The sequence below is a fragment of the Polistes canadensis genome, unplaced genomic scaffold (assembly GCF_001313835.1).
Source record: "Polistes canadensis isolate GaletaPanama2010 unplaced genomic scaffold, ASM131383v1 scaffold_135, whole genome shotgun sequence".
In the NCBI taxonomy this organism is placed as follows: domain Eukaryota; kingdom Metazoa; phylum Arthropoda; class Insecta; order Hymenoptera; family Vespidae; genus Polistes; species Polistes canadensis.
The window spans coordinates 282,087-299,717 of NW_014569682.1; the positions used below are offsets into that span (position 1 = coordinate 282,087).

Here is a 17,631-nt window from a genome sequence, read left to right on the forward strand (position 1 = left end):
AAATATTTTACATTTTTGTTTTTTGTTTTTTGTTTTCTATAATTTATGATTAGCATAGTTTTCTCTTCTTCTCTTTTTAAACGATTAGAATAAAATTCTTAGAGTCAAAAGTACTATTACTATTACTATTCAAAGATATTTTTCTCTTTAAATTTATTTTTGGTTAAAATGAAAATTAATTATGAGAACGTTCTTAATCTGAAATGGTTTGCAAACTATTTTACATTCTTTTTTATTCTATGATTTATGATTAGCATAGTTTTGTCATGAAACATCACGGGAAATAAAAAATTGTCTTAATCTTAGAGAAATTATTTTTGTCAATCAATTTTGTTCCAAAATCTTATAATATATTAATCATTTACTATGATTGAAATTGAAGAATGTCAAGATTCACACGTACCAAATATGTCGGTGAAAGATCGAAATTATTTCAGTTTATTCACTTATATTAATATTTCTCACGTATACCAAGTGACCATGTGAATCTTGACAATCTCCAATTTCATTTATTCATAGTAACATGAATATAATATTAAACAACAAATCCATGTAATAAATTACCAACTGATGAGAGTCAACTGTTTTAACACATTACCAAACAATAAACATTTAATTGAATTTTAAAAAATATACAATCTAATAAATCAATTAATCATTATTCTGAAATGCATAATAATTACAAAAAAAAAAAGAATTGAAATGAATATAACACAAATAATAATAACAATTGATTCTAAAACTTGAATACTATAACCATATTCACTTCAGGGAACGTGTTAAGTATTGTATAATCGATGTAGTAAGAAGATAAAACAACGAAACTTAGGAATGAATGAATGAATGAAGGATCTGATCTTTTAAGAGTCAATAATAAAAGTGTAAATATTTGATTGGAATGAAAAAAGAAAAAAAAAGAAAAGGTGGTGTCTTATTACTATTATATCTCTTACTATTTTTTTGTTGTTGTCGATGGGTTTTTAGGAAGTTCCTTGATGAATGAGAGAAAGATAAAGAGAAAGAGAGAGAGAGTGAGAAAGAAAGAAAGATTGAAGGGCCACACGGGCGACTAACAACTCCGTGGTCCCATGCCTCACACGGAGTAGAAAAGAAAGAAGTAGTCAAATAGAAAGAGAAATAGAAAGGTTAGAAGAACGGTATAGTGTTCTCTGTTCAACATGGGGGCGGCCGACCTTTGTAGTTCGTTCTAGCCTCGTTTGTGAAACAAGTCGGCTACAGGTACACGAGACAAAGACCCCATGGCTGACTTAGCGTTAGGTATTTAAGGACTCGCTTATAATTGCTTCCGAGGTTTCCTTTTTCTTCCTATTCTTATTTTTATTCTTATTCTTATTTTTATTCTTCTTTCATTCTTTCTTACATACTTTTTCTTTCCTTTCATTTCTCACTCTATTTATCTCTTTGCCGATATTTCGTGTTTCTTCTATCTTATATTTTCACCTTAGTTCCGCTTGTTCGTCAAAGATTAATAGTCCCGTCAACGTTCACCTATTTATGTATACTATATATATATATATACACCTTGTACATTATTAACAATCATACTTATTACTATTGTATACTTTTTTATTCTGTCATTTACTATCATTTCTTACGATTATCGATATTATAATTTGTTTTAAATACAAAACAATGATGATTTATAAATTGAAGTGTGTAGACTTTCTTTTTTTGTTGATTGATTTTTTATTATTCCATAATTTTGAAATAAATTACAAATAATTCGATGAATGAATTAATTAATATCATAAAATATTATGTTTGTTATTACGAATTAATATTCAAAAATGAAATATATATATTAATATAACAATTTATTAATTATGAGAAAAAAATATATTGAATTTCCTTCCCCTACTCCCCCACCCCACTCGTCACCAAACTTGTCAGTTTTAAATCCTCTATCTCCCTTCAACCCCCTTCCCAGTTTTCACGGTTTCACTTTACCCTTTACGAAATATCCAAAGACCTTTTTTCCAGTTTCACTTGGCGCCACTAGGCGCCAATGTTTCACGCCTCCATGTAGTCCCTTATAACCGTCCCTTTTTCTTTCCCAAAGCCATCGTTATAGACCTTGACTCGTTATAATGCTTACAACTAATAATCCCTAATTTTCTTGTGAGAAGTCAAAAGTCTTTTGTGTTCCATTATACTACTTTCTTTTTTTCTTTTTTTTTCTTTCCCCTCCCCCTCCCCCCTACCCCCCATTCATTCGTTTCTTTTTTTTTTCTTCTTTTCTTTTTCCACAAACACAAAATAGAATTAATAATTGTTGCATAATACAAATATATATTGTGAATAATATAATTTTACACAATTAATAAAATATTCACACATATATAAATTTAAATTATTCTGTGTTTTTTAAAATTATCAAATATTATCACACAGTAATACAATGTTTTTTTATAATACAAATATTGTATATTTTATTACACACACTTTTGCGATAGTTAACAGTTTCTAACATCATTTTCTATCTCTTTCTTGCAATAACTTATATATATATCTTTTTCTTTTTCACTTCAGCATGGTGCAAGTCATTCCGGAATAATTTATAACCCCAAAAAGGATCGCCTAAACGGGCCGTCTAACTCGACTAAACGCCGCGCTAATTTCATTTAACGCCTGGTCTCTCATTCCTCTATCTTTTTCTCACCACAGGGATGACCAGGGTCAATAGGTGGTGGAAGGGGAGAGGCAGAGGGGTGTTGTTTATCGAGCCGGTCACATTTAGGGGTACTCGCCCTTTTTTTTGTTTTTTTCTTTTCTTCATTCATTCCTTTTCATTCTTTAATATCCCGTTAAATGCGACTCGTTGTTTAATTTACCACGGTTATTGAACGTTTATAATCTCAATCATGTTTTTTTTTTATTTTGTTTTATGTTTTGTTTTATGATAGATTTATTGTACATTTGTTTCGCTTGATTTTCTTTTTCGATTTTAATGGAATAAATACGTGAACAAGGTTAAAGGGAAAGAAAAAGAAAGGTAAAAGGTTGAGTCCCAGAACAGGCCCCACTTCCCTTCCCCTTTTACTTCTACTCTTACCCCAATAGTCTTCCTTTTCGGCACGGCTATGAAAACGTAATTCGATGGCCTCGTTAATGTCCACTTTTATCGATTTGGGTCCAGCGTAAATTCACTGAAACGATATGTTTTCACTAAATATGTTTATATCTGGGGAAACGTGCCAGTTGACGCCTAGTTGCTATCCGATCGAAAATTACGATACGAGTTTATTTCTTTCTTCTTCTTAAAACGAGAAGTCCCATTTCAGGGGGGAGTTTCTTTTTGTAAATAATTCGTTTCGGGACTACCGAACTATTCACGTATTTGTAGTTTTTTCTTCTTATTGGTCGTAACCATTTATTTTCGAATTATTAGCTCATTTCTGTCGACTGTTAAAACACCCGAAATTGATAACCCAATGAAATTTAATTGTACAATCAAATATATTATGTATACTATGAAATAAACAAAACTTATATTCGATCATCGAGTTATTTTCTAAGTAACACATTTCGTTAAAATACATCAAACATTGAAATGTAATCATGGAAATTTTATTATCGATTAATACATTTCACGTGGTATTTTAACATTATCTTCCCCAACAAAATTTATTTCATTCGTTTCCTATCGACAAAGTAATGCCGATTGAATTAAATCATTTTTAACAATGTTTAATCAAAATTGATCGTGAATAAAAATTATAATGAAATGATATTATCCTTGTTAACGTAAATTTATCAAAATATTTTTTCATAAATTATTATAAAGATACCAATGAAAAGTTCAAATCAGTTTCTTTAGGTTTCCATTTCGAAAAATATTCCAACTCGAATCAACGTTCTAACAATGATCGATCAAAAATTAAAATAAATAAACTACGAATGAAATCCCATTGGAAAAGAAAAAAAAAATTCTTTCATCCTTGTCACTGAACCATATCTAATGACATCAAAACTAGACAACCCTAAAAATAATAAGATATACCTGCTGCTGCAATCAACATAACCTAAAAAATAATTGTACGTTCCTGAATCTCTCGAAAAAAAGAATCATACATAGATACACACACAAACGCGTACACACATACACACGAACAAACACATATACATTCCAAGATCAGCATCCATCCATTCATGTTTTACATGGGACGATCAATCGCAACCAGTTGCATCGTTTTGGCTGTCGTTCCATAATGGCGGACATGAAATCAAAAGGAACGAAAAAACTTAAGAAGTTAAGGAAGAAGAAGAAGAAGAAGAAGAAGTGGATACGCGAATGACGGTAGCAACGTATCTCCCCCCCCCCCCCCCTCTCCTCCACCTCTTCTTCCTTAACCCCTTCTTCCTCACCTTTACCTGAGAGAGAAAACTTTATTCGGTTTTGCGAGAAGATATAGCAGGACGTTTGTTAGTTTCCTTTTTTTTCCCCCTTTCTTTCTCTCTCTCTCTTTCTGTCTGACTGTCTTTTTTTTTTTTTAGTATGTTTTTTTTGCTCTTCCTCGTCTCGTCATCAAGTTTCTGCTGCTGCACCTTCCAACAGGGCGTCGCACTGACTCGTCGTCATTACACGGCATGACAAGGCGCCTCTTGCTCTCCCTTCCCCCCCCCACCCCCTTTCCGCCACCTCTTGCCCCCCCCCCTACTCACGGATTTCTTGCTTGCTACTTTTTCTGCTCCCCTTCCTATTCTCTTTTTTATTTCTTTTTTTATTTCTCCCTTACTCACTCTCTCTTTCTTTCTTTCTCCCACAACACTTATTCTTTATCTATCTATCTTTTTTTTTTTTTTTCTTTGAATATCTTCTGGCATCTCTTCACACGCTCCCGAATACTTTTCCTTTATCTCATTCTTCATGGATGCACCTGAACTTTAAGATTATTATTTAAGTAATTGGAATATTGGTTAAACTTTTTTCAAATTACAGCTTGTTACAATTGTGTGTTCTTAGTTTAATTGGGATTTAATTAGATTTGAATATGGAAATTAATATTTGTTGTAGTTTAATCTGATCATGAATATTCATGATAATGTCGTAATGTGATGAAATGATTAAATATATTTAACGCGAGAATTATGTTCACGATTTGTCTCGTCACGTGCGTAGGAATACTTTTCCTGATCTTCTTTTTCATATTTTTCTTTGGGATTCCTAAAACAAAAGAAAAGTATTTTTCAGTATAGGTTCTATGTGTTCTATTCTTCATATTATATTTAACCATTTATTTGGAAATTCGCTTAATATTTAACTGTAGTAAAACATTTACCTCACCTGGTAATTAATTACCTGTTATGAAAAAAGAAAAATGAACTTAGATCAATTTGAAAATAAATAAGCTCATGTCAGTTAATATGATAAAATTACTGAACAAAATTTCGGATGAATGATTAAACACACACAAAACAAAGTACAAATTTCTTATTCAATCAAACATGTGATCCACGCGTTAGGATACTAGAATAATGAATTTCATCAAGAATATATCAGCACACACACACACATGTTTACCTGTTTTCTTTCCACCCCTTCCTCCCATGATCCAACGAGAAAAAAAAAACAAATCGAAATTAAAAAAAAGCACACGCCCGTTAAGAATGCAATATTTCGTTTGTTTCTTATTTAAACAAGAAGATCAACTCGAGGTAAACTGGTAATATAATTAAAAATAAAATAAAAAGTGAAAACAAAAAAAAGAAAGAAATGAGAATGAAAAGAAAAGATAATACGTGCATAAATGTGCATCCTTATATAAATGTGTGTGTGTGTGTGCGTGTGACTAAATATGTTTATGTGTTTACGTGCGTGTGCTCTCGATGTCCGCTTTATGTTCCCTCGTCAAGTTCGTTTTGTCCTCGACACGGAGAGCACCGGTTGTTCCGGTAGATCGAAAGAAGTCGAAACGCAGGTCCCGCAGGTTTTACGAGGTCCTACGTTCTCTCGTGCATTCGCCTAATTGATCCGTGCTTTTGGCCCCCTTACTCTCTACCAACCAACCTACCTGCAGGGATGAGAAGGCGGCACACGAAGAACAGCCGAGTCGTACCGGACTCCGAAAGGGACGTAAGGTATCCGAGTGGAAGGTAAAGTCTCGCCTTTGAACATCTTACCAGGAACTACCTACGTCTTCTCTTTCTTTTCTTTTTTTTTATTTCTTTTGTTTTATACTTTTTATTTCCATGTCTTCTCTGTCCCTTTTCCCATCCTTTTTTTTCCCCCTCGATCCTTTTTCTATCTTAAAATTTAGACCCATATTCGGAAAACAAATCTTTTCGATTCCCATTTATTTCTAATTTTGTTTCATTGCGAACGTTGTTTCATTTATAACTTTGATTTAATGAAATTAAATTTGCAATTATGTCTTTAATTTCATTTAACTTCATTTAATTTGAACTTCAATGTAATCATTTTTATTCGTTAAAACATAAATTAAGGTTAGTTTTTGAACTGGGATTAAATTATTCATTTAAAATAAAACATTTAATTCCTCGTGACATTGTTTTTAATTCATTTCTCATTTAATTCACAAAAAAATTAACAAACGAAAACTTCATTTAAAAATCATGATTTGTATTTGAAAAATATTGGAAAGATGAAACCTCGAAGAAGTTTGTAAGGTAATAAATAGTTGATTATTCATGATGGCAGAGTGGAAGCAACAGTAGCAAAAGCGCTGACAGATAGGTGGCACCACTCGAGGCACTACTTCTCAAGTCCTATTGCATGCCACAAATTGGCTCAAATATTTACGCAATTGGCATGATAACCGCATTACGTGATTATGTACGCTCGTTGCTTGCGATCCCAATGTTCACCCTCTCGTCCCAGACTCGGCGTCGCTAGAAATTTCCCTCTCCTCTCACGACCGTTTGTATAAACATCAAATCAGGGTTATTAAACGACTGTACTAGTACACGTACGTTGTTCAACTTCCGTTAAGAAGACTTATTCCTGTTGTTCTCATACTTTTCTTCACCAAATATATATATTTCCTTATAAACAATATTATTTCTAACAATAATTTTATTCGTCCCGTTTCTCTGTTCAATTATTATTTATAAAATACACAATTTGTTTGTTCATAAAATTATATAACATATTGTTATATAAACTATAGACACATGTTTAATATTTGTATAAGATAATAATAATATGATTGTATTAAAATGTGTGTTTTGAGCGTGCAAAGTAGATGTTGCAACGAGTATATTATAATATACTAAGGTTTTATTTAAAAAGAACAAAGGTCGAACTCGATCGTCGAATTACGTGAGACGCCTCGTTTCCTTCTGAAGAAACGACGAACACGACTAGCTCGTTATCCGAGAAAATTTGTATACACGTGTATCTTCCAAGAAATACAAAGAAAAAATAATAAAAAATAAGATGGACAGAGAGAAAGAGGGAAAATAACAAAAGTTAAATTCCATATTACACATAACGTCCCTTCGATTTGACTCGCTAGGATCCATAATGTGTTTTATATATACAACACATATATACATTATATATAGATGTCCGCATACGTGTACCGGAAAGTTGCGAAAAATTGGCAGACTATACGGAGGATTAATTTCGTTGACTACTTCTTTTATTTTCTTAGGTATTCTTAAGAAAATTGCCATCGCGCCATCACCATTGCCGGATCTCGCAATTTTACCGACAATCTTTATTTTTTTCTTCTCTCTCTCTCTCTCTCTCTCTCTCTCTACCTTTTTATTCCTCATCTTCTTCTTCTTCTTCTTCTTCTTCTTTCTAGTTCTCTTCTCCTTTCTAACTCGCATTTCAATTTACCGCAAACGTTTGTCTTTATTTTTCACGTTAAATATTTCCTATTTCTATATCTTACTTAACAATTTTATTATTATATTCTATTATTTATTTATTACTTATAATATTGTCGTATAATTGATTTGTAATAATTATAAAATATATCAAGAAAAAATTTGTAAATTAGTTTGTTTTTTTTTAAACACCATTCTTCTTTCATGTGTAGGAAAAACGATACACGTAACACAGCGAAACTTAATGAATTGATTATTATTATTAATATTATTTGTTACACTTTTTGTTTATTTTAAATTATGTAATCATGATTATACAATCATTCTCTTTCTCTTCCTAAGATACACACATATGGGATTGAGATACAAATTTTTTTTTATTGAAGATCAAAAACTTGAGTAATTAAAGTAAACGTTTAACTTCACTATTTCTTCCCTTAACACGTATTTCGATTTACGACGAACGTTAGTTAGTATTTATCCGCGTATATTTCTTTTCTAAAAACCCCATATACACAAGAGGCAATCGCGCGTGCGTATACGTACAATGGGAAAAGAAAAATTTTTTTCTTACCAATCGTCAAAAACTCGCCTTAATTATCGATTTACTTCACCTGAACGTTTCACTTCGATATCCAAGTTTTTTCAATAGTACGATTAATTACTTTCCTAGGATTTACGGCCAACTACTATTTCTAAGAAAAATTCTAAAGAACGATTAGTAGATATTTATTTGCCTAACTTGGGCAAAAAGGATTTTCGAGTAAATACGACAAATGAATAAAACATCATGCACGAATGCATTAAATTAAGCAAATAAAGTATCTTACAAAATGCAAACAATTGTTTATTGAAAGAAAAAAAACAAAATAAAATATACACGCTTAATAGAATTAATTCGCAAAAAAGAAAAAAAAAAAACAAAAGTTAAACGATAAATATTTTATCCATAATTTCCATCAATCTTTTTCCCAAAAATGTCTTCTCAAAAATATCGTTGAACACGAACTCTCAAATCAACACCCAAAATTATCGTACAAACAAACAAATTTATTAAATTAACAATGAAACCTTTAAAACTCATTTAAGTTAACGCATCAAATAAACGATCCGAAAAATCTAAATGAGCCACCTTACCCCTACCACTAGTCCCGTATTTCGTGATTTCTAACTTATACCTTACCTAAAAAAAAATCCAACAACAAAATATATATGCATATAAAAAGAAAAAAAAGGGGATGGGGGTAAGAAACAAAAAGTAGAACAAGAAGAAGGAATTTCCTTATATTATTATTATACATATATATCATATAATCCACTTAGTGATTTCTAATCTATACCTAATGTAAAAAATATCCAACAAAAAACTATATACATAAAAAAAAAGAAAAGGGAAAGAGAGAGATGGTAAGAAACAAGAAGAAGAATAAGAAGAAGGAATTTCCTCTTATTCGAAAACTACAGTTACCTCTGACCGTCGATCTAACACCGATCCGTTACGCAAGAAACTCCGTGGAAACGCTCGTGCCTGCTGTGTTTCCTCCTCCTCTTCCTCCTCCTCCTCCTATCCCATCACCAATACCACCTATACCTTCCTATACCTCTTTTACCTCCTTCTATCACAGTACCACCTCCTCCTCCTCCTTCTCCTCCTCCTACAGGGGCAGCATGGAACGCGCGTTACGTGCGGTTTCCGTAAATTGCTACGTGCGAGTCCGAACCCCTGCTCGGATTCTCCGGAGTTCAGAGAAAAAGATAAAAAGAATGAGATAAAGAAAGATAGGAAAAAAAGGGGGAGAGTCGGGGGTGCTGGTGGAAAGGAAGAACCAGGGGCATGGGCATGGGCTTGGGCAGGGGTAAAGGGGGAAAGAGGAAAGCTGAAGAAGAAGAAGAAGAAGAGACAGGGAAGGGGATTGAAGAATGGTGAAGAAATACAGGGGTGTGGGGTAAAGAGAGGGAATGAAGTAAAAGAAGAGGGCCGATCAGGCAACAGCCGCATCTCCTCTTTTCTTGAAGAATATAAAGTGAGATAGAAAATACCGATCTCGCGTGTCGCTGAGTTACGCGGAAACGCGGTCCCATACTCGTCGTCCATGGTGTATACTACTCTCCAACACGAACGGGGAAAGTCAGCTATGAAAAATCATGTCTTATAGTGTTATGGCTATGATATGGCTAACATAAGTTGTACACGGAAACCTCAGGCTGCTTTCTGAGAGAAAACGTGATACCTTCGTGTTCTTCGTCTTTATCCTTTTTTTTTTCCTTTTTCTGTTTTTCTTTTTTTTTTTTTTTAACCAACAAGTGTGAATTATCTACGTTTGGATGGAAAAATATTAATGAAAAAATAAGAATAGGAAGAAGAAGAAGTAGAAGAGGATGATGATGATGATGATGATGATGATTATGATGATGAGGATGATAAGGATGATGATGATGATGATGTGGCAAACAGGGTTTCTTAAAAAGTAAGGATTCGTAATGTTTTCGTCTAATTTCTTTACACACATTTCCTCGAACGTGATTTTCCTAAAGTTGAGTATTCAAATTCTTTTGGGTTATAATTGGAAGATCGTCGGGGATCATTGTTTCGTATGATTATTTGGAAAGTTTGTTCTAAAAGTAACTCTTGTAACGTTTAGGATTTCGTATTTTTTGTATTGTTTTTTTTTAAGTTACTGTGGGTTAAATTATACAGTGTTTTATGGTCGGATCAACTAGGTACATGATCGTGTTCTTCTAATTGGATTTTATTTCGATAAGTGAATATGAAACGAGTGAAAGCTTGTAAAGATATTATTTCTTAGTATTTTAATATTACAAAAATCTAAAGAAAAAAATTTATAATTCTAATTCGATTTAATAAAATACATTGAGACGATTTCAAATTATTATATTTTGTATGATGAATACAATGAGATATTAACGACTAAAGTAACAAAAGTAACGATTTGTTTAATTTAAAATCACTATAATAGAAAAAGTCAATTCTTTCGTAGTTATTTTTTATCATATAATGAATAAAAATTATACACTATCAACGGACTTAAACGCAAAGCATTATTTTAAACACAAGTATTATTTTAATTACGACTATTTATTGTTTTAAAGGGTTGTCGATGATTGGGATCATTTACAAGTGTTGTCATCTATCCAAGAATTCGTCAAGTTTTTTCCTGGGTCGAAACAATCAACACCATCTATTTGAATTCTTTCGAATTTTTTCAAACAATTTTGACCATCGGTAAATTCGAAGTTCTTTATACTTCACACAAACCAACTACACAATTGGATAAAACAGTTCTTACGTTCTATCGATAAAATAGAACTCACAAACGTTTTATGTCGAGTAAAAGGTTAGTTTTTAACTCGGTCGGTAAAAACGAATATCTTTTACTAAGATTTCGATATATCCACCTACGATTTATGAATCATTTTTTAATAACAACAATTGATTATTTGAGAATAAAATTTAGACGATATTAACAAACAAAATTGAATTTAAAAATAGATATATTTGATATAATATTTGGTTAACATTCAAATCAAATATTTCTAATGATAATATTCTTAATGAATAGAAATCTAACCAAAAAAATTAATTAATTTACTCAATTTTTTTTTTAAATTTATCGTTTCTATATCGATCAGCATATTATTAACAAAAAGAAATATTATTATAAGAAAGATGTTCTTGTATCTTTGTCCGAAGAATATTGTATCAATTTTTCAAAGAAAAGATCGCGTGACCGAACGGCAACCCTTTCATTTTATTTGTTCCATTTTATTTTTCCCCTCTCTCCTTCCCCTTGTTTCTTATTTAAACCGTTTTTTCTTTTCTCTTGTTCACCAAACGATTATTATTACGAGAATTACAACAAATTACGAAAAATTGTAGTTGGGAACTCGTGTACCTCTCGTTGCACCTGCATCATCATCATCATCATCATCATCGTCGTCATACATACACAATGCAAATAAGAAGCTACACTGAGTTTGACACTTTGACAGTTCGAATTGACGTAAAATTAGAGAGAAAGAAAGATATGTCTCGTTTAATTTTATACTTTACTAAAAACATATCGCGTGAAATGAAATGTTATTTTACATAATTTGTTAAAAACCGGAAAGGCCAAACATTGTTGAGTAAATGCACATCTAAATACGTAAACATTTTTTTTTTTATATAATTATGCACATTTATATTGAAATATGTGCTAATCGAAATGAAGTAACGATATTTATGATTGTAATATGATCAAATAATCTTAATTATAAAAAATAAATTATTGTGTAATAGGGTTTACGTTAAATCTAAAATTAATACAACGATAATTATTATAATTTTGTTTGTAGTAGTAAAGTTATTGTTGCTAAAATATATTAACAAATATATAAGAATTGTTTGATTTAAATAATATTGAATACATAACCGTTTAATATTTTCCAAGCACCAATTTTAATAAAAAAAAAAAATACTATTATCAAATAACTATTATCAATATATTATTTCATTCTTAACGAATAAATATATAGATTTGTTTTTAACTTTCTAATTGTTTTTAATCGGAAACCTCTTGGTCGGTCCGTTTCTTCCTCGTCCAAATTTCATTCGACATGCTGTTATATTTTAATAGTTAAAAAAATATTTAAAAAATACTGAACGTATTTATTTGCAAATATATAAATATAATCTTCATAACAATTAATTATAATTATGAAAAACTTACTCTTCCAAAGGATCTTTCGAATATCCTGCTAAAGTTCGCCACAATTCCCTAGGCCCTTCGATGGCAAGTGGAAAATTTTGCCAAGAATAAGATTCTAAAGTTTAAATTAACAAATTAAAATCCAACAATCGTTGCATTTAAATAAAACAAATTAACTTACGATCCATCAGAGAATAATCCAAACGTCTCTTAAGTGGCTTAGCAAAGTGTTCCGAATTTTCATGCAATTGCCAAGACTGCGATGACTTCGAAATAAAATTTTAAACAATGAAATAACAATTAATAATAAATATTCTAAAAAAGAACTAAAATATAATTACACGTACTTTCGAATTATCCTGATATTTTCCTGTATTAGGATTATTGTTGGTAAATTTTGAATAGAAATCATCAAACTTTTCGCTTCGTCCAACTCGTGGAATGTTTTTAGCAATTTTTAAAAAAAATGCTGGAACCTCGTCAGCTTCCACAAAACTATCCACGACAAATAATATCAAAATTGATCCAACAAAAGCTATAAAATAAAATCAAACGATTTAACGTAAGTTCAATTTAATGTATTAAAATAAAAATGAACATAACATTTTTGTTATTAATTAAACGTACCATTGAAATATAATTTCCTTGGCCAATCGCGTGATCGAGTAACAAACGTCATAGTGTGATAATTAAAATTATCTGTGTGTCTATTGTTCAATAAACAAAAATTATTATAAATTATTAAGTGCCTGCAGAAAAGTATCATTTTTATATCAAACGAGATTGTTAAAGAATTTTGAAAGATTTGTATGCGTGTGTGTGTATCGTTTAATCGATAGTTTTGCATATTTAAATTTGTTTAAAACGTACCTGTACTTTTTTCGAATTTCAGGAATATACTGTAACGAGTGAGCTACGAAATTCTGCGTATTTATACTCGATTAGAATCAAATTAAGTATTTTAATCATGTATCAGTTGTTAATCGATTTCACCCACATAATATTTGATCAAACTGAAAAACTTTAGTCATTGCAATTATTGATTAAATTTCAATAATATTATATTCTACAAAAATAAATATATTTAATTGATTTCATTAGTTTTTATGATTGTTAGAATATTTTTAATATGATTATGAGAAATGCAACATATTATAATTTAAATCTATATGATTGAAGTATTATAACAAATAATTAAATAATGAAATATCATTTATTTAAATAATAAAAATACTTGTGTGAATTGAAAAAAGTTTTCTATTCGACTAACAAAAGTATAAAATGTATGAAATATTTTGCAAATAATAACAAAAATTGTAGACGATCGAATAAAAATTCGATATTTTATTCATTGATTAAATAATTTTTAAAAATATTTGAATATAAAATAAAACGTCAATACTTTTTCAATCGAAACGAATATACTAAAATCGATAACCCTCATCGTGTTAGTTGAACGATACGTGCTATCAGTTTCAAATGATACTATTTGTATATTTTAATGTGTTTCTCCAACACCATTAGAATTTAAATGAACTTATATTTAATTTACTTATAATAGTAATAATATATCAGAATGTGAGAGGTTAGATATGTTATATATATTGTGTTAGTAGATGATTACATTTATTCAGATTTTTACATAAAGAAGATCATGTTGATTAGAAGCAAGTTATAATTAGTTATTGATTATTCCTGTTTATCTGGATAACCAGGCGTTGCAAGCTTCGCTGGCAATTTCGCACATTGCCGAAAGTGCACGGTTGACTACTTCGGCATCTGCAATCATTCAAATAAAATTTTCTTTAAGATTTTATATACATATATATATATATATATTTTTATCTCGATAACAATACGAGAAATGTAGATCGATGATATTTTAAATAATTAATAATACAGTTTCGTCAAAACATATTTAAACGTAAGTATAGTTCAATATAAATTTTCTCGTACATGTATATCGTTGAATATTACGAGTAATATGATACCTTATATGAGTAACAGTATTATTTTTAATATTACTACTTTAGTATTAAAACTTCTTTAGTTTTATAAATGTAACTAGTATTAACATTTATAAAATGCCAAAAACATTCGATTAAATCAATACGAAATAAGATTTAATCATTTAGTAATAATCATGCACAAATATGTTTAATTAAAAATTAGTATTTTTCTTTACCAGATTCGGAGTTGGATCGTTTTCCAAAAATGCTACCATTGAAGGGTGGTTTTTTGTATCCAGCCTCAACGGCAAACACAAGGATGGAAACAACGAAGAAGATGGCGAGAACAAAACGAATGGCAACCATTTTGAATGATGTGTTTTTTTGAGGTTAACCTAAAAAAAAAACAAAAGATATCGTTGATCCACGATAAATCAAATCAAATTTATACACGTTGTGTAGAATTAATTATGAAGAAATAAAACAAACGACAAACCAAGGTAAATAAGAAAAGAAAACTTTGTTTAACGAGGAATAATACAAAAATCTAAAGAAATATAATTAGACGATTAACACTTAAATCTCAAAATTTGTACGAATTAAAATATTTCAACACTTTCTTACTCGTTCAAAGAATCTGTTGTGATACTTCAACGAAAGTCAAACACTTAATGTTGGAAATCTAAGAAAATCTCTGTCTTTATATACTCTTGTGAATAAGATTGAAGATAAATCTTTCTATCAAAACCAGATATGGACCATTATATGCAAAGAAATTTAATCAATAAGTATTTCTTAAACTAAAACATATACCGATTCATTGATATATGTCAATATTCCGAATACCAACGTATGAGGCATATATTAAAAGGTTATGGTTATTTCATTTTAAGTATAGAAATAAAGAAAGTATTAAAATTCAAATCGTTGCGAGTGACGTTTCGATAAATGAGTTTGGCCTTCGTAGAAAAGATTTCATTTTTACAAATACATGCCATTTGTATATTCCGTTTAGAAATATTTCTGTGTGAATATTCCGAATAACAAATGAATTTTATAATTATTATTATTATTATATGTATAAAAATGTTTGAATAAATACCTGAAGATGTGGTTCTTGTTGTTGCTTAGAGAAAGCTCTGAGAAACTGAACTGATGCTTTCTTACAAGAAATCTTAGCTTTTATAGGAATCTGAAAAATACCACAGGGAAACGAATAATAGGGTGTCAAAATTGCATTAGAAGTTATCAGAACTGTAATATAATTTCGATGGCTCCTAGGATTGATTTTTACCTCATGGGAAATAATATACCCTTTCTTAGCGTTTAGAAGAATTCTAATAATAATAATATATCTTGTTACTTTATTAATTTAATTATTGAATAAAACGTAGCAGACGAATATTTTTCATTTGTTACAATAATATTTAAACATATTCGAGTAAAAAAAAAGGAGTGGTCGCGTTGTTCGCATTACGATTTGTAAAGTTTTAGAATATTAAATCAAATTTCGTAATGCAATATGCATTTAAAATGACGTCATTACGAATCTGATCATTTTTAAATAAATATATAAACACTTTAGATGTTCACAAATGTAGATAATTAAATACTTTGCACAAATATATATACAGAAATTTCTTAAAACAAGATACATATATCATACAAGATAAATATATGTGCAAAAGATAAAATAGAGTCTCTGCTAGTATATCATACGTCGATAATGAAACAATAGAAAATCAATTTTGTATGAAATAGTCGATAAGGTAGTTCTCATAATCACTTCTGCAGAAAAACAAAAGAATACAGAAGTACAAAGAAGCACACAAATCCCCTATTTTATCCAACTAAATTCATCTTATTGTTAGAGTGTGAACGAATTTTTTGTTAAACTTTATATTAAATTAAAGTACACTCTTTTCCCTACGCGTAATAAACTTTGTCGAGTTTTTAAATTTTGCATGTAAAGTTCAGGAATAAATTGCAGCATTCATTGCACCAAAAATATTAGATTAAAGTTATTTAATTTTTAAAGTATGATAATAGAGATACGTAACATTTAAAACAATTCGTAAGAAACATTATCAATTAAATATAAAGTGATATCTTATTAATCATTCTTTAGAAAGAAAGAGCCTATTACAGATCCCAAGTTGAATTTCAACAATTTTAGACTAGCCCTGGTATCTGTAAATACATAAAAGTTATTAAAAAAACATTATAAAGTAATTAGTTTCTCTATTATAAATGGATAGAAGGAATCAAGGAAAGGAGTAAAGGAATATGATATTATTTAGGAAGTTAAAAGAAACTAATTACAATTATAATGTTTATGGTAAGCGGTCTTTGGCTAGATTTTACTTGCAATGTAATGTATAGCATATAAAAATATGATAAACATTACACGRAAAGTAATATCCATTGCCCGGGTCTAACCACGAGGAGGTAACCGCTTCTGAAGACCCACGAGGGATGTGCATCCTGAAGATGTCCACATCCGAATTAAAAATTGAAAAGATATAAGATAATATAATCAAGAATGTTTGTTAAAGAACATAACTCTTCGTCTTCGCCGTAAAAATTTCACCCATTCGCGACTAACACTCTTCGACGTTTACATGTCAAAGTCTAAAAGAAAATTGATTAAAAAACAATAGAAGTTATCGGTGAATTTGATGTTAATGTATTGGTTCAGTAACGAAATTAGGTTTAAAAAAAGTCATCTAAAGAAACATAAAATAAAAATATATTAAAATTATTTTTAATTTATAGTACGTTAATAAGCATGTAATATTTAAACTATTACATATGTATTGAAACAAGCTGAAATATAAAAAGAGTGCATCAAAGTATTAAAATAATTATTAAATAATCGATAGAAGTTTCTTTTATTGTTAAAAAGCTCGGAGTATACGTGCTGTCAACCGTCTTCCTCGAAATTCACCTTGATACTGGCACTTTCTCTTTGATGAAAATTCTTTTATTAAAAGTTCTTTACATGACTTTCCGCGCGTTGCGCATGTGTACAAAAGAAAAATTCGTCTAATCAATGTAATTTAAGATTAAAACGATCTGATTTTAGCATTTCTTCGTTTTTATGTAATTATTTAAACCAACGTACATTTGTTTTAACGTTCCTGTGCAGTGATGATTTT

General features: G+C 30.0%; 2 protein-coding genes across 2 annotated transcripts; both read right to left on the reverse strand.

Annotated features, from left to right (window-relative positions):
- Positions 1–12,363: 12,363 nt before the first annotated feature.
- LOC106788328 lies at positions 12,364–13,203 on the reverse strand. Its single transcript, XM_014751492.1, has 5 exons — positions 13,199–13,203; positions 12,872–13,019; positions 12,706–12,781; positions 12,546–12,639; positions 12,364–12,435 (listed from the first exon to the last, which is right to left on the reverse strand). Exons 1-5 carry the CDS (start codon positions 13,201–13,203, stop codon positions 12,378–12,380), a joined length of 381 nt encoding a protein of 126 aa, XP_014606978.1. The 3' UTR covers positions 12,364–12,377.
- A 923-nt stretch (positions 13,204–14,126) lies between these two features.
- Positions 14,127–16,973, reverse strand: LOC106788329. The gene is made up of 5 exons (XM_014751493.1): positions 16,913–16,973; positions 16,620–16,663; positions 15,576–15,665; positions 14,710–14,868; positions 14,127–14,303 (listed from the first exon to the last, which is right to left on the reverse strand). The coding sequence occupies exons 1-5, from the start codon at positions 16,971–16,973 to the stop codon at positions 14,292–14,294; spliced, it is 366 nt and encodes a 121-aa protein (XP_014606979.1). The 3' UTR covers positions 14,127–14,291.
- Between the last annotated feature and the right edge of the window lie 658 nt (positions 16,974–17,631).